The sequence below is a fragment of the Podarcis muralis genome, chromosome 12 (assembly GCF_964188315.1).
Source record: "Podarcis muralis chromosome 12, rPodMur119.hap1.1, whole genome shotgun sequence".
Classification (NCBI taxonomy): Eukaryota; Metazoa; Chordata; class Lepidosauria; order Squamata; family Lacertidae; genus Podarcis; species Podarcis muralis.
In genome coordinates, this window is record NC_135666.1 from 62,172,084 (window position 1) to 62,190,432 (window position 18,349).

General features: G+C 43.7%; 1 protein-coding gene across 2 annotated transcripts in view; it reads left to right on the top strand.

Moving 5' to 3' along the window:
* CNTNAP2 (contactin associated protein 2) overlaps nucleotides 1-14,298 on the top strand; it is a 950,652-nt gene extending 936,354 nt beyond the window's left edge. For both annotated transcript variants that reach the window (XM_028751461.2, XM_077916554.1), the window contains 2 exons: nucleotides 12,627-12,695; nucleotides 13,766-14,298. In XM_028751461.2, the coding sequence (XP_028607294.2) occupies nucleotides 12,627-12,695; nucleotides 13,766-13,965 (269 nt within the window). In that variant the 3' untranslated portion in view covers nucleotides 13,966-14,298. The remainder of the gene's footprint in view (nucleotides 1-12,626; nucleotides 12,696-13,765) is intronic.
* The last annotated feature ends 4,051 nt before the right edge of the window (nucleotides 14,299-18,349 follow it).

Sequence of the window (18,349 nt, forward strand, 5' to 3'; positions counted from 1 at the left end):
ATTCTGTTGTATTATTATTTATCACCAGCCTTGCTTTCTGTTCTTTGTATATTGCTTCTAGGCCTCTTCTAAATGTTTCGCCAATTCCCATCCTCTCCAAAACCTTCTTTAGGAAGTTCCATGATACATTGTCAAATGCCTTTTCGGCATCTATGAAAACCAATGCAGCTTTTCTGTCTATTTTCATATCCAGGTATTCAATAATGTCAATCAGGTTCCTTACATTATCCCGTAGTTGTCTCCCTGGGAGAAATCCTGTCTGATCACCATGAATTTTATTAGTCAAGACCTTCTTTAATCTTTCCGCCATTATATCCGCAAATAGCTTATAATCATTATTTAATAATGAAATTGGCCTATAGTTCTTTACTTCCATAGTGTCCACCTCTTTCTTAGGAATCAATGTAACATAGGCTTCCTTCCAGGTGTTAGGTATCTTTCCATTTCTCAGTATATTGTTCATAACCTCTCCCAGCACTGGTGATATTTGGTTAATTAATATTTTATAATATTTGGCCGGAAGGCCGTCCGGTCCCGGCGCCTTTCCAGCTTTCATCTTTTTGATAGCCTTTTTTATCTCTTCCTGTGTTATTATCTCATCCAGTGCTGCTCTTTCATCTTCTACAATTTGTTCCAGATGGTGTTTTTGCAAAAATTGATCTGTTTCTTGATCTGTTTCCTCTCCTCTTTTATACAAATCCTTATAATATCTTTGGAATATTCTTTTTATTTCTTTTGGTTCTTCCATAATCACATCTCCTTCTTTTATTTTACTGATCATACTCAACTTCTTCCTTTCTCTCAGCTGCCACGCTAGATATTTCCCTATCTTATTTGCGGATTCAAAGTTCTTTTGGTTCATCCTCTTAATTTTCCACTCTATCTCTTGGTTAATTATTGTAGCAAATTTAGCTTGTAATATTTTTAAGTTCTGTTTTAAACTCTCTTCACTAGGGTTAACAGTTAATTTTTTCTCGTTTTCCATAATCTGTGTTAAAATCTGCTCTTTCTTTTTTTCTTTTTCTTTTCTTAGTTGGCTGTTTTTCTGAATCAAAAAACCCCTCATGACCGCTTTTCCTGCATCCCACACCATATCTATGGAAGTTTCTCCATTTAAATTCCACCTAAAGTATTCTTCAATTGTTTCTATAGCCTTATTTACTATCCTTTGATCATTAAACAAATATTCATTCATTCTCCATCTGGCTGTTTTAACCTCTCTACCTTTTAACTCCATGGAAACCGCACTATGATCAGATAAAGTTCGGGGCCAAATTTCAGACTTGATTAAATTCTGTACCAGTTCCCTCGAGACCCAAATACTGTCTATCCTCCCCCAGCTCTGATTCGGATTTGAAAAAAAGGTAAATTGTTTTGCAGTGGGGTTTTTGAGTCTCCAAGCATCCGTCAATCCCAAATTATTTACCATGTCAAAGAAAGATCGTGGTAATTTACCTTCTTTCCCATCTCGTCTTTTTGTTGATCTATCCATATTCGGCGTCACCACCCCATTAAAGTCTCCCATCAATATCATTTTCTGATCCGTCCATTCCATTAATATATTATCTAATTCCAAAAAGAAAGCTGATTTTTTCTCATTCGGGGCATATATTCCAACCACAACTATTTTTTCTCCATGAAACACCATCTGCACCACCACTACTCTCCCATGCTCATCTTTGTACAGTAATTGCGGGTCATATTTTTCCTTTATATAAATTACTACCCCTCTTTTCTTAACCTTGTCTGAAGTCACAAAGTCCAATCCCAGCCTTTTATTGCTTAATACCCTCTTATGTTTTCCTATAACATGCGTTTCTTGAAGACAAATTAGGTCCCAATTCTTTTTCAGCAATACATGTGCAATCTGATTCCTCTTATTTTTATTGTTCAAACCGTTCACATTCCAGCTTATTGTTTTTAAAGCCATCTATTTAAACTCTTCTGACTAATTTAACTAGATTAAATAGACACTACTGTTCCTTACTTTCCTCCTCCTGTTCTTCCCCTTCTCCTATTAAGCTCTCCTCTTTTTCTTCTTCTTCACTCCCTTCACCCTCCTCGTCTCTCTGTCGTTCCTCCCTTTCCGCCTCCCCTTCGATTTTTCCCAGGTCCTTCTCATATCTCCTCGCAAATTTTTGGAGTTCAACACTGGAGCTTAATTTAAACCTTTTTTCCTTAAAGTAGAATGAAATGCCTTCAGGGAACTCCCATCTATACAATATCCCGTTCTTCTTCAGTTGGTTTGTTAGTTTTTTATATATCTCTCTCCTTTGAAGAAATCTCGAAGGAATTTCTCGAAAAATAATAATTGGGTTTCCTTCAATATATAACCTTTTTATATGATTCTGTTGTAGTATTTCATTTCTTATTTCCAAAGTGTTGAACATGACAATTATATCACCTGGCAGCTTTTTCTTTCTGGCTCTGTCTGATTTTGGTCTTATTCGAAAAATATTTACTAAATAACCATTTATCTCCTCCTGACTCTTATTTAACCAAGTTGCCAGTTCTTTTATCATTTTAGATCTAATATTCTCGTTTGGGGTCTCTGGTACACCCCTCAGTTTCAGGTTATTTTGATTTTGCCTCATTTGCATCATAGCCATATTGTCCAACAACTCTTCCTGAACTCTTTCTATCTCTTTAACTTCTACTCTAATTCCATCCACCTCCTTCTTACTGGTTTTCATATCTTTTTGCACCTTTTTCATTGAATCATCCAAAACCTTAGTTCTTACTGATAAATCTTTAACCTTTCCTGTCAATTCCCCCACCACTCCCTCAAATTTCTTGTCCAAAGTGTCCTGTACCTCAAGTAATTTTCTCTCAATATACTGTTCATTATTTTTAAATTCTTTCCTTATTTCGGCCATCAGGCTACTATAGTCTTTAATTTCTTTACTTTCCTTAGCATCCTCTTGTCTCGACGGCCTCCTTTCCGCTGGTGTTGCCACCCCCTTTTTTGCACCGTTTGTCATTTTGTAAGCTTAAAAGGTCTTAGGGTCCACCACACTAATGTCTTTCAAAAAGAGATGAGGCACAGGATCACAGATAGTCTCTGATGGGTAAATAAGTTACCGGGTCTGGCTTTGGGGTGTAATAACAGATCATAGGCGTCAAACTATACACAAATTTTTTTTCAGTCTTTACCTTTTATATTCTTTGCCCTCTTAGAGGGTGCTATTATAGAAGTTAGGCGTCACCAAAGATTGCCCTTTACAGGAGACTTGGAGGTTCTTCAGGAAGTGTTCTTTATGCTGGTTTAAATTCTCCTATTTGGCTTTTGGTGCATGTCCCTTTAAATCTCAAATACATGCAGAGGCGTAGTAGATCAAGGACAAGATGAAACGGCGAATAACAGAGCCAAGTTAAGTCTCGAAATGGCTTCCTCCTCCCTTTTTTAACCCCATAGGGAAGTCAGACATAAAACCAGCGTTAAGGTCTGGGGGGGGACCCAGGCTTTCTTCCACCCAATTCAAACCAGAAAGTTGATGTTAACGATACCGTCCTCAAAAAGCCTGCCGGTTAAAGCATCAACCAAATGCCCCAGAAACCTCCTTTCCTCCTCTCAAGCCCGGTAAAGAGTCTCTCTATCAAGAAAAAGAAAGCTCAGTAATACCTTGCTTCCAACTCTTTGTACTTTGTGCTTTGTAAAATGTACTTAGTAACCGAGGATATTCCTTCCCCTCGCTAGCGGTTACTTTCTTACTCTTTCATTCACGTCTGCCAGCTTTTCGCTTTACTCCTTTATCAATCTTGCCGCCAGTAGTGAATTCCTCCTTCTTTTGTCTTTAATTACTTCTCTGCTGGGTACTTCGTTCAGCATTCCTTTTGTTTTTCAAAGCTTTAGAACTGCTTCCCAGCTTTTCCTCTGTTGTCGGAGGTCCGCCGCTTTCACTAGGAGCCTGAGGCTACACAGCATGGAGTCTGATGCTTCCCCTTCTCGCTGCGGCTCCAGCCCTGTTAAACGCCGGCAACACAGGCGAGCACACGCAGCCTTGCTGGGTGTTTTGACCAACAGGATATCCACCTGCGGTTTTGGGGTTCACGGAGCCTTCGTGACCCCTCTAAGACCCCCACGCTGTTCGAGGCTCCTCAGACGAGTTGCCCCGCGCTCCCTCCCGTGGCCGCGGCGTCCCGGAAGCCAACGGCACTTTCCTCCATTGTCTCCAGAGACAGACAGATGCCAGCCACAGCCATGTTCTGTGCTAAACTGTCCTGAATGTTGGCTGCCCTGGGTAGAAATAATTAGATACCAGAGAATTAAGGTGGAACACATCCATGGATCCTATTTATTTATTTATTTCACTAGTATTTCATTTGCTCTCTGGATAGTTTATGTAATTTATAAAACTCAAAATAAAATTTCAATAAAAGTTAAAGCCAAGATGGATCACAGCCACAAACAGCTGTGAACACCAACTGCCCTACTAAAATGAGCATAATGCACAATAGTGCATGCTGTGCACACAGAAAACCTTCAGGCCAATTCCCGAAATCGTTCCTGGGTGTTGCTGCCAGTCAGCAGAGCACATGGACGGACCCAGGGGTCTCCTTTGGGATAAGGCAGTTTTCTACATTCCTCCTTCATATGCCATCCAGTATAGCATAAGCGCATATGTGCTGAAAAGTTTGCAATAGCTCCATTTAATTGCCTTAAAAGCAAGAGTTGAATCAACTTAAAATTATTTAATGAGTGGTTGGCCCCAATTTCTTTTCATCTGGCGCAGCTTTAGCAGCTCTGTTCTTTGGATCCCAAATGGCTTAATGATGGCGCTTGAATTTCCCATAAATCTTCCCTAATGGAAAGGGGAGGGAAAGAGAGCTTCAATCTTGCCTGGTTCTTGGATGCCACACACCCTTCCTCCTCCTGCCCAACTTAATGGCAATATATACTCCACCCAGACACTTCATCTGAAGCTGCAGAGGCTCAGCTGCCGGCCAAAGCCGTAAATTCTAGCAGCTCTCCCTGAGAGACCCGGGCATTTCAAGCTCTGGCCCTCTCACACACGCTATAACGGGGGGGGGGGGGCAGCCACTTTCTCTAACCGCTGTTTCAAGCCTTCTGAAATTGAGCTAATTTGGTCCCCTGGAAATCTGGGTATATTTAAAATAAATAGAAGCAATATATAAATATATGTGCCTGAAGAGAGATTAGTAGAGAGAGTTAGTATTCTGCCACTAAATTCACTGGCACATACCCTCCAACATTTCTCAGACGAATATAGGGACATCCCATTCCATAATGATAATTTTACTACTTATACCCCACACATCTTACTGGGTTGCACCAGCCACTCTGGACAGCTTCCAACATTTATAAAAACATGAAACATTAAAAAAACTTCCCTATACAGAGCTGCCTTCAGATGGTTTAGGGGGTTGGATAACTCCATACCCTCCAATGTTTCTCCAATGAAAATAGGGACATCCTAAGGAAAAGAAGGACATTCTGAGATCAAATAAAAAACCGGGATGGCTTCTCTAAATCAGGGACATCCCTGGAAAACAGGGACACTTGGAGGGGCTGCTGGCAGGGATTTTATTTGTCCCCCAAAATGGCTTTGTCACAGTTCAAGTCTTACTGTGCCCATCAGTTGCTCAAAAGAAACACGAAACAGAACTCATTCTTGTGGGAAAGTGGATTCCTCATTGGAATACAAATGTTAATGGCCGCATCCAGCTGTATACTTTCTTTCCATTTCTGTTTGTGTTGTTTTAATTAAATATTCTTAATAAGTGGGACCTTGCAACAAACCATTGCAGTGTATCCCTCCTGTGTGCGGGGGCTACCTGAGTCTTCCAGGGGGGTTGAAAAAACATGAGCATTAAAGACAGAAGACCCTGCCCTATTTTGGGTTTTACTCCTGGTGCAAAATTTAATTTACTTAAACCTGTCTGCACCGTAAGGCAGTGGAGCATGAAACTTCCTCCCGCATCAAATGCTTGATTTGGCCTGGAAGGACGTCTGCGTGGGCAACGGGAGGCTTGTGATAGTAACAACAGACTACATTGCAGGGCTGCTGCAAACTACCCTTTCTCTCTCACTATAGCCTTCCTACTTGCAATAAGGGTACAGCACTGAACTATGCCGCACGGTGGCTGCATGCGACTCTGTCAGCCCAACCTGCAGTGGTGGGTGTAAAAGCAAGGAATAACACTGCAGGATTGTTGTGCGCTACTTTCTCAGTTTCTGCAATAGGGGTTTTATAGTTATAGGGTTGTAAATCCCTTAGAACCAGGAAGGGCAGGATATAAACGTAATCAATCAATAAATCCTATATACTGCAGGGTTGGCATAAGTCACTCTCTTCTAGAAATAGCCCACAATTGGGGGACAATGAGATGCTTTTGCCTTGGAATTGGCATTGGTATGGTTATATTTTTGAAATGTTTCAAACTACATCAGGCATCCCCAACCTGCAGCCCTCCAGATGTTTTGGACTACAATTCCCATCATCCCTGACCACTGGTCCTGTTAGCTAGGGATCGTGGGAGTTGTAGGCCAAAACATCTGGAGGGCCGCAGGTTGGGGGTGCCTGTACAGTGGTACCTCGGGTTAAGAACTTAATTCGTTCTGGAGGTCTGTTCTTAACCTGAAACTGTTCTTAACCTGAAGCACCACTTTAGCTAATGGGACCTCTTCTCTTTGCTACCATTTGTGCTTTTGGGGGGGAGTAGACACACTTTCCCCCAGTCCCACCTACATTAAATTCTAAAGGCTTGTATTTGGCAGCTTTAAATCTGGCACCAAGTACAAGTCCCACTAGGATTTGTTCCATTTGAGAATCTGCAGTGCAGCTGAACCCTCCCACAAGCGGGACTTGCTTTCAGCCTTGACTGCAAGCCCTGCTGGGATTGACTGCGCTTGGGAGAGATTGCAAGAGAAACTCCTAAATACAGCTAATCCCTGCTGAAAGCAGCACAGAATTTATCTTTTGCAACCATGCCTTGCAAAAGAATCTTCCTTTGCAGTCCTAGTTTGTTTTTATTATTAAAGCTGGAGTTAGAAAGAAACAAGGGGACTGTGATCACCCTATATCATATGACTTCCCTGCCCATTTGTCAAAATGGCCCATGGAAGGTGATCCAGCTCCCCACACCAAATGTGCACAGCTATCAGGTATACAGCATTGGGTGCACCTTACTCCCTGCTGACATACACTTGATGGGCAACCTGATTTGCCCTGCACTGTGTGTGCAATGGCCTTCCATGGACTGCCTTTCTGCACAGCTCACTCCTTCATGAAGAGACCATGTGTGTAAACTGCAGCTGTGATCAGTGAGAGAAGGAAGCTGATGACCACTTTCATATATCTTACATGAAGCGCTCATCTAGAAGGCCTGTCATTGGAAACTGATTCATGTGCACAACGTTCCCATAAAAGCATTTTCCTGCCACCAAAGCAGGCAATCCTTTGGGCCCATTACTGGTGACTGTGTATCTTTGTGTTCGAGTTTGGTGAGTATTCAGCTTTACAGTTCCTTGGAGAGCACTGCCATATTTCATATTCTGCATTAATTGTGAAGAGGGCTGGCTCTTCTCTCCTTAACAGGTGAATTGTAAGCTCTGCTCATAAAACTCTATTGGAGGCAATAACTTAAGCAAGCATAACCAGTATATCAGCCATCCTTCTCTGTGGTCAAGCTAGGCAAGCAGCAAGGTTGTGAAAGACAATACCAGAAGGGGAAAGGGGGTGCGCTATATGAACAATGTGCTCTATATCACTTTGAAAATTTGATGTACGACATTGTTGGCTCTGCACGAACATCTACTGCATTGTAACTTCCAGAGCAGAAGCTGTGGCCGGCCAGGGCCCCTTCTGATATTCCCTGCCCCCATTCATTTGTCACGTTTCAGGAAAGTAAAGTTATGGTCCATTCACTTCCAGAGATGAAAAGGGAAACAGGCAGCCAATATTCCACCCAGTTGCTCTGCAAGAAGTAAATCTGTTCCTGTCTTCCAGAGGGTTGGCCAGTTAATGTTCAGCCACTGGGAGGACTGACAAGCACTTAGCTCTCAAAAATAAAAATAAAATAACCTCAGTTCAGAACCTAAACTTTAAAAAATATGTTACTTGATGTCATACTGGCTTTAAAGACTGCCTGGAGCACTCACTTCAGAACTACAAGATCCTGACTTAAATCAGTTTGCACTTTGCTTTGTCTGAGGGTGACGGTTTGTTCATGGCCAACAGTTTGCCCTGAGGCCGCTACCTTCTTGGCTGGTTGGTGCTTCTGGAGGTCACGAGAGCCAGGCTCCGAGGAGAGGGTGTCAGGCCACCACCATTGGGAGTTGCTGACATGTGGGGCACACGAGAGCAAAACACAGCTGGTGTGTATGGATTTTGAGTTTACATAGTGATGTGTGTGTCCAGATGGGGACTTCCATGACCTGCAAATATCAAAATTAGTGAAACTGAGGGTTCAATCATAACACCTGGTGAGATTAGGATGGCACACAGGCCCCTCTCTGCCTATGGAAAAGGGGCATCGCCTCCCAAGGCAGCAGGACCCAGCACTCCATCCTCCCCGCAAAGCTCCTGCTAGGATTCCTCTATAAAGACATGGTAAAACGCAATCTGAACAGGAGTTGAAGCATGTATGGAAAATAATTGTGGAAATTGGCATGCCGTAGATAAAAAGGAGACCCGGTTTGGCATAGTAGGAGAACTGGGTTCATATTTTTCCTGCCTGTTGCAAGTATCCTGAGCTGGGCTGAGCAGGGACAGCCAAGCAATTAGCCAGGAAGCTGTTGACAGTTGGGAAGGTGGCTGCCAGTGTGCAATAGGCATGTCTAGAAGGCAAGTCTGATAACGGAGCAAAGAACAGGCATAATAGGGAGCATTTGTTTCCCTCTTCCCCCAACCCCCTGTCTGGAGCAAGGCTGCAAATATAATCCCAGAAACACTGACGTTTTCTGCAACAGAACAAGTTTTGATGAGGATCTTAGCAGATTGCCATGTTTTGTGAGCTGCATCAAGCTAGGGATTGGGCAAGCAGAGTTTTGACACCTGTGGAATGTCAGAGAAAAGAAACAAGGAGGAATTGCTGACAGAAAGATGGAGGTTGACTCAAAAAGGTCTGCTCTGTTTTAAAGTTTCACTTTGAACAGATGGCTCTGAAGAAACGGCTATAGTTTATCTCCAATTTTTGTGATTTTGCTCTATTCCTTTGGTTAGGATTCTAATTTCCAGAACACTAGATCAGATTCTCATGGTCATTTTATCCTGCTGTTATTTCCATAAGGTGAATCCTGTTTGTGCCACTGTAAAATGTGCAGTGAGACATGTTCCTATGAAGTGTCGTCCAGGTCAGACTAATGGCCTCCAAGCCAGATATGGTACTTGAGGTCACTTTTTTCTGGTTCCCTATAGCTCTGCTGCATTTTAATCCAATAATAGGGAAACATTTGCCCAGAGTCTCATTTGTAACAAATGCCTGTTTAAGCATTGTTTCCTTAGCACAATAAGAATTTATTTGTGCTTTTATTGATATCTTTGTTGATTTATTTTTATATGTTGCATTCTGCCTTGCTGTATTTTTTTATGGAAGTGCAGATTATACATTTGTAAATGAATGAATGAATGAACTCTGTCCTGAGTAGTCCTGGGAGTATTATTTAGGTATTATTTTATTATTTAGGGAAGTGGCGGTGTTAATATAATGGCTGACCTAAGACCCCACCCAGGGAGCTATTTGTTGAGCTGAGATTTAATCAGGGATTTCTTAGTTCATAGCCAAGGCTCTTAACCAAGCATTAGTTAGTTCCTCAGTGTTCCTCAATAAAACCTTTAATTTTCAGCCTTTCTAATTTTATATTTTTATTCAACTTATACACTGTCCTATACCCGGAGGTCTCAGGGCGGTTCACAACATGACCACAACATATAAAATCAAACCAAAAGCAATAACCCAATAACACCCCCCCCCCAAAAAAAGAACCACATTCTAAAATATATAAACGGATGTCATATAGAGGAGGGAGAAAGGTTGTTTTCTGCTGCTCCAGAGAAGCGGACACGGAGCAATGGATCCAAACTACAAGAAAGAAGATTCCACCTAAACATTAGGAAGAACTTCCTGACAGTAAGAGCTGTTCGACAGTGGAATTTGCTGCCAAGGAGTGTGGTGGAGTCTCCTTCTTTGGAGGTCTTTAAGCAGAGGCTTGACAACCATATGTCAGGAGTGCTCTGATGGTGTGGACTCGATGGCCCTTATGGTCTCTTCCAACTCTATGATTCTATGATAAAAGAGTGTTGGATGTCAATAAGTTCAACCAAAGACCTGGTTAAAAAGGAACATTTTTGCCTGGCGCCTAAAGGTGTATAATGAAGGTGCCAGGTGAACTTCCCTGGGGAGAGCATTCCACAGACGAGGAGCCACTGCAGAGAAGGCCCGTTCCTGTGTTGCCACCCTCCGGAACTCTCAAAGAGGAGGCACACGAAGAAGGGCCTCGGAAGATGATTTCAAGGTCCAGTTAGGTTCATATGGAAAGAGTCCATCAGGTATCGTGGTCCTGAACCATTTAAGGCTTTATAGGTCAAAACCAGCATTTTGAATTGGGCGCGGAAACTGTTTGGTAGCCAGTGCAGTTGGACCAGGATCAGTGTAAGATGCTCAAACCGTCTCGCTCTGGTGAGCAACGTGGCTGCTGAATTCTCCACCAGCTGAAGTTTCTGAACCATCTTCAGAGGCAGCCCTACATATAATGCATTGCAGTAATCTAGCTTTGAAGTTACCAGAGCACAGACAGCAGTAGCTAGGCTATCCGTGTCCAGATAGGGGCATAGCTGGACCACCAGCTGAAGCTGATAGAAGACACTCTGGGCCACTGAGGCCACCTGAGCCTCAAGCGACAGCAAAGGATCCAGGAGGACCCCCAAGCTACAAACCACTTTCCTTCAGAGGAAGTGTAACCCCATCAAGCAGGCGACCTCCCACCCATCTGATCTAGGGAACCACCCACTAACAGTGCCTCAGTCTGATATGGATTGAGCTTCACTTTGTTGGCTCTCATCCAGTCCATTACTGAGGCAAGACAACGGTCCAGCACTTCCACTGCCTCACCTGCAGATGCAAAGGAGAAATAGAGCTGAGTGTCATCAGCATACTGCTGACAACATACTCCAAACCTCCGGATAACCCCACCCAGCAGTTTCATGTAGGTCAGACATGTTCAACCGATCGACCGCGTACAGTGGTGCCTCGCAAGACAAAATTAATCCGTTCCGCGAGTCTCTTCGTCTTGTGAAGCACGGCTATTAGCGGCTTAGCGGCTATTAATGGCTTAGCGGCTTTAAGAAAAAGGAAACAAACTCGCAAGAACTCGCAAGACGTTTCGTCTTGCGAAGCAAGCCCATAGGGAAATTCGTCTTGCGGAACAACTCAAAAAACGGAAAACCCTTTCGTCTTGCGAGGCATTCGTCTTGCGGGGCACCACTGTAATTGCGGTCAATCGCAGATGATCCTTGTCGATTGCGGCATTAAATTGATTGGTCAAGGAATGTCATCACCCACCGCCCACGTCGCTAGGTCCCTCCGCTGCAGCAGCAGGCATCAATCATAATTAAGCGCGGCACGAACTCTGCCCCCCAAAAAAGCTCAACAACTCTGAGCAATCTCCCCCCACTTCCAGCCATGACATGGCTCCCCAAATCTCTTTTCTGATGAGAGCAGCTTTTGCATCTCATTTGGAAACCAAGGACCCAGAGTCAGGAGGAACAATGGGGAGGCACACAATGCCAGATGCTTGAAGTCCAGTGTGAAGTTTCCACAGTCTGTGTTGATCTGGGGAGCCCTGTCATCAGCTGGTGTTGGTCCACTGTGCTTCATTAAGTCCAGAGTCAACGCAGCCATCTACCAAGAGATTTTGGAGCACTTCATGCTTCCTTCCGCAGACGAGCTTTATGGGGATGCTGATTTCATTTTCCAGCAGGACTTTGTCACCTGCCCACACTGCCAAAAGTACCAAAACCTGGTTCAATGGACACGAGATTACTGTGCTTGATTGGCCAGCAAACCCGCCTGACCTGAACCCCATAGAGAATCTATGGGGCATTGCCAAGAGAAAGATGAGAGACATGAGACCGAGCAATGCAGAAGAGCTGAAGGCTGCTATTGAAGCATCCTGGTCTTCCGTAACACCTCAGCAGTGCCACAGGCTGATAGCATCCATGCCACGCCGCATTGAGGCAGTAATTGATGCAAAAGGATCCCAAACCAAGTACTGAGTACATGTGCATGCTTCTATTCTACTTCTCAGAGGTCCAATATTTCTCTATTTGCAGTCCTTGTTTTGCTGATTTCATTTAATATTCTAATTTTCTGAGATCGTTAATTTGGGGTTTTCATCAGCTGTACGCCATAAACATCACAATTATAACAAATAAAGGCTTGACATATCTCGCTTTGCATATCATGAGTCTATCTCATATATTAGTTTCACTTTTTAAGTTGAATTACTGAAATAAATGAATTTTTTCACAATATTCTAATTTTCCGAGTTTCCCCTGTAAATTGGCTTAAAAAGAAGAGGAAAAGCACGCGTATTTTAAAGTGAGGGGCTAAATATCTAAAGGACATGGTGTAAATAATAACTCGTGCTTTTTCTTGTGCACCAGGTGCTGATCTTCCTTACAATGGTCAAGTGATTGGAGGTGGTGTTAACAGGAATTCAGCTATTATTGGAGGTAAGTAAGTACATGTCCTGCCTTTCAGAAGGGAATGTTGATTTCTATGCTGATAAGATACGATACGTTTGCAAGTATCTTTTTAAATACCTAATTTAAAACACACATATAATTTCCTAGGCTAAGCTAGCAAAGAGAAAAGAATTTTCAACTATATTTGTGCTTAGTTTCCCAGAACTGTTAGGACAGAGTGCATAATAAGAAGTGGAAATAAAGACATTTAATTATGAAGCAGTACATGATAGGTAGTTTGAATTCTGATGGCATATCCTGCTACATTCAGCCTGTAAACTGGCTCTGCTGGGCACCCCACCCACCAGCCCTGAAGGTTGCTGCTCTGTCCGAAGGGACGTGGGCCTTGCTGCGGAACCAATCTGCCGCTGCGTTTGGGGCCAGGGAGGAATTTGCCCGCAGACAAGTTGGGCCTGTCTGGGGGTTTTGCCTTCCTCATAGCAACTGTCAAAACGTTTGGCAGAAACAGGCATTGGGGACTCAGCTATACAGCTGCAAATAAAATGTTTTAAATGTGTTGTAAAGCGCAACATACAGATGTGACACTAGATGGCAAAAGTGAGCTATCCAGGTTCAAATTTCAGGGTACCCCAGTGAAGGCGTTGCGGGGAAGGTTTCTGTCCAATGGCCCAGATGGTGGTTAATGGGCCATAGATCTCCCCAAATGACAACCTGGCAGGTTTGCCCTATTTGATTTGCATCTTGGGGGGATCCTTAACCCAGGATCAACTGTGATGGAGTAATCAGCCAGCAATTGAGCTGGTTGATTCAGGATACATCCCCAATGCCTATGCCACACTATAGTTAGAATTAAGGATGTCATGAAGCGGCTCTCCCAATTAGGCCCCGTGGCGTGAAGTGCAGCGCTCTGTAGTGTCAGCCGCACAAGCCCCACTGAACTATTTGCCAGTTAATGGACATGTGTGAAGAATGGAGCAATAAGAGAGAGGTTGCAGAGACAATATTGTACCCATGTCATATCAGACAGTATATGAAAACTAAACTGTTTGCTCATTTGTTTTTGAATCTGAAATCTTCCGCCTTTCTCTCTCTGTTAGGTGTCATTGCCGTTGTGATCTTCACCATCCTCTGCACCCTGGTCTTCCTCATTCGCTACATGTTCCGCCACAAGGGAACTTACCACACCAACGAAGCCAAGGGGGCAGAATCTGCAGAGAGCGCTGACGCAGCCATTATGAGCAACGACCCCAATTTTACTGAGACCATTGACGAGAGCAAAAAGGAGTGGCTGATCTGAAACTGGAAGCAGAAAGAAAAGCCGATGGCTTGGGGAAAGGGGGAGGGAAGACTTTTACAGCAAGAAGAAAAGAGCTCTCTTGCAGACTCTTGAACAAAACTAGTTTTTAAAAAAGATCAGCACAACCGGAGGAGCAACTGTTAGGACTGGAGCTGCCACAGCATTTCAGAAAAGGCCTTTTTAATATTGGTTTACTGTGAATTTGCCCTTCTTGTATCCATCTAAACTAAGAGCATAATTTAAGAGGTTCACACTTGTCAGTCACCACCTGTCTTCTTTGTCTGTGGCTGGAGGTGTTCAGAAATACCTGTGGAAACAGGGACCACTTTTCTATATTTTTTTTAGAAGCCCTTTAGAATGTAAATACTTCTCTCCTGAGAACAGCAAAGCAATCCTAAAGCCTGAGACCGTTCTTCTCTAGCATTCTTGCATAGATAATTTCCTAGAAAGGATGTTGTGCTCACATACAGTGTCAATGATTGTTATTTTAATGCATGGTTTAACGTTTCCACTTTGGTGAATCTACACTATAGATTTAAAATGGTTTAACAGTCACCTCCTCTCCCAGAGAATTCAGGGAACTGGGGGGAAGGCTAGGAATTTCTCAGTGTCCCATCTGATGCTACCCTGTATGGGAGCTGCTGCACCATGGCTCAGTCATATCAAATGCTTGAGGAATCGATATCGCAGTTCTTTCCCTCCCCCAATGGCTCCAGTTCCTGGGAGGGCTGATTCTGGCATCTTAAGGGGTGGGTTCCAGTATTACTGCCTGATGCAGGACAGAACTGTGCTGCAATGGCTCCCACAATTTTAAGTTTAGCCCTAGCAGATAATTTTAGCTTCCTCACTAAAGCAGTGTTTCCCAACCGGTGTTCCGCGGCACAGGAGTGTGCCGTGAGACATCGGCGGGTGTGCCGCGAGATGCCTGGAGGGAGGCGGGCGAGTCGGCGGCGAGAGGCGGGGCGGCGGCGGCGAGGAGAGGCCGCGCCTCCTGCTGCTGCCTGGCGCTCCTCCTCGAAGCCGGCAGCGCTGCCTGGGCGCCTCCGCGCGACTCTGCCTCGCTGGGTTTGGTCTCCCAGCAGAGACGGGTCACACGCGCCCCTCCCTCCCTCCCTCAGCCTGCGCGGAGGGAGAGCCAGAGAGAGGCATCGCTCCTGCGCGCCGGGAGAGGGAGCAGCCGGAGCGATGCCCCTTGAAATCTTCGCCCTGCCTTCTTCTGGAGCGACGGAGAGCCTCTTAAAACTCGTCCGTCCGCTTCTCTCCCTGCCAAGAGGCGTCCAGCAAGCCGGCTTTGCCAGCGGAGCCAGCCTTGGAACAGACCCATCCGTCAAGCGGGGATTGTGCGTCCTCCTGGACAGAGTGTAAGCAACCGGGTTTAATTTGGGTTACGCGGAACTCCAGCGCTCAGGGCGGGAGTTTAGGAAATCCAATCGGGTGGCGCCGCTCTTCCTTGGGACCCCATGGGGAAACACTGGGGACCTACTTCTAAGCAAACGGGTCTACACGTCTCTCTGCCCCCCCCCTTTAACCTTTAGCTTCAAAGCCAGAGCAAACCGAGGCTAAATCCGTATTTACATAGGATAGCTTTCGTGCGTCCCTCCCGGCGTGACGCTGCGCGCTGACGTCACGGGGCGGGGCTTTAATGGTGGTGTGCCGCGAGATTTTTTTTCAGTAAACAGGTGTGCCGTTGCCCAAAAAAGTTTGGGAAACACTGCACTAAAGTACAGTTTTCTGGATTCTTCAGGGGAGGGTAGAGAAAACATGATTGTTGAAAAAGATTAAAGCTGGTACACATTTGTAGTGTAGATCTGCCTGCAGAGAGCAAGAAACCTGGAGCATAGGAAGCACCTGAGAGAAAACCACATTTGCCTGTTTCAGTTGCCAGCACCATCTGTTCCAGCACCTTCAAATCTCTGTCTGCTAAGGGCACATAATGATGATTGTGTAAAAGTACGTAACAATAATGTTTAAAAACTCCTCATATTATCATCCTTGTAGTTGTCAGAGAGGAGTATCATAAGGCACAGGAATCCTTAGTTAATTTCTTGCTGAGATCTGAAGAAAGACCTTTCCATTTGACTCTGCTGACCTGAAGTCCTCGTGCCACATCTGTTCCACCTGTGACATATTGATGCTATACGTATGTAGACATAAGCATTGCAGTAGGGAATTAGAACCAGATTTTAGACTTTTTTGCTTCTGTTTCTTATATATAGGCTGCTGCAGAAGTACTGATCTTGGAGATTTCATGTAAAACACAACATACTGCTGAATTCTTCTCTTCTCCTTTACAATTTCCCAATGGAACACTGTTCTGAAGGATATCTGTGAAGCAGTTTTCTCCCAAGATGAGAGGCAGAAATTAAGAGATCAAATAGTCCTGTGTGCAGAAAGAGCTGCAGAATTGCACAGTCCTAGAGCATGCCTTTTCTTTAAAGGTCTTTCTCATTATCTCTGTTCAGCCAATTGGAAGGCAGCTAAGGCAAAAGTCAGTTCTTCAGGGACATGGGTCATATAGATCAGCTGAAATTTACACCTCTCTAAAATGGAGAAAGCTGGGGCCAAGTCATACACCTTTAAGTGATGGAAAGCTATGGTTGAGTGAAAGTGCTGTCTCAGCTCCGGCATGTGGCTTGAGGTTTCTTACAATGCAGTTTCCACCAGTGGAGTTCTGCTTAGTGAATTATAAACTGGTTTAACCAAGAGAACTTTCCCCAAGAACATTGGAAATGGCAGTTCTATGTGGAGGAGTTCTTTGCAGCGTGACTATAGCTCTTTATATGCTAAAAAGCATCCTTGGATTCCTTTGGCAGTTAAACAGGCAAGAATCTGGTTTAAGTTTCTTTAATGTGCAATCACCACATCCTTCAATAACAACCACCTTTGACTGACCTTGGGAAAGGGCCCCTCCTTTGCAGTAGACAGGATTAGTCAATGATTCTCTTGAATGACAGGTGATTTTTAAAAGAGAATTCCCAATGCTGATTGAGGAGATTCTACACTGACAAAGCCTTACGGAAAGTTGTATAGTACAACCTAATGAAGATATATGATTGTATGGCCTCTTGCTTATTATGTATTTTAAAGAAATGAATTATTTCTTGTGAAAAGTTTTTTGCTTATGACGGCTGTGGTTCCATGTAATTCATCTGCTCACAATTTTGGTATGCACAGCTTTGAAACATTTCTATATCAACTACGTCGGAGAAAGAATGATGGGGAAATCAAAAATAACTGTAGCTCAACATACTAAAGACTACTATTCTCTTTTAGCTGAATCCTCACTTTATTTTTCTTGTGTACAGAAGGGAGTGAAATTGTTTATATTTATTACAAAAGATTTGCAAATGGGAGAGAATTTCATTTAGAAATCTTTTATCGTACCATCCATGTCTTTGCATCTATCTGTCTGCCTTCTGAATCACTTTGCTGGTCTGGATGGGAAAGCTGAGGGCAGCCAGAAGATGCTTGAAGGCTCTGCAACATTTCTTCTAGGAACAAGGCCCACACATTTCCATTTACCCAGAGATCCCACTGAGGAATATCACTGTGCCCCCCAGTTTTACGAAGCCACTAGTGCATTTGTGACAGCAGTAACTAACGCTGAGCCCCTTCTGTCCTTTTGTACCTATTTGCATCTCCTGCCACCAGTCTGCCTCCCACTAAGGAAAGTGGCACAGTCTGCCATGCTTAACCAGTTTGGGAGCCAGGAGTTGTCAATGGTTGTAAACAGAGAGAAATGAGCAACAGCAAATCCACAACATGCCGATCATTTGGTGGATTAATGACTCACCTGAAAAGATACACCTGGTTTCCTTTTCCCATTTTCATATCCTGATGGGAGCTTTTAATTATTATAACCAATTTATTACTTTCCTCTTTTTTGTGGCTTTGGATTTTTATAAAGAGTTCTTCAGCAAGAAGGAAAGTAAGTGATGTAAACTCGTTTTATGGCAGCTTTCTCAATCAACAAAGATACCTTTCTAATCCAAAAAGCTGTTCTTTTATTAATTTTTGAAGTTGTGAAAACCACATTTTAATTTTTCTTTTTTTGTAAGGCAGACTGAATGGAGGGTGAATTAGATAAGAGTGAATTAGATAAGGCAGATTCACATTGATGCCCATATCAGTTTCTTTTTTTATTTGCCTTGAGTCTTTTAGGCAACAGTTAAAGACAGTAGCATGGCGGAAATGCCTTATGGGCATCAGCGTGAGTAGAAGCAGCATTTGAGAACCAAAGATTGCAACAAACTGATGCCTATGCAGGCGACCATTTTTTCTACTTCATTTTGCACTCAGGAGTTGGGTAGCAGACCTTTCCTCCTCCACATATCCAGTTACAGAGCTGCAGGTTTCAATTGGGAACGTTCAGATGGACCCTCTG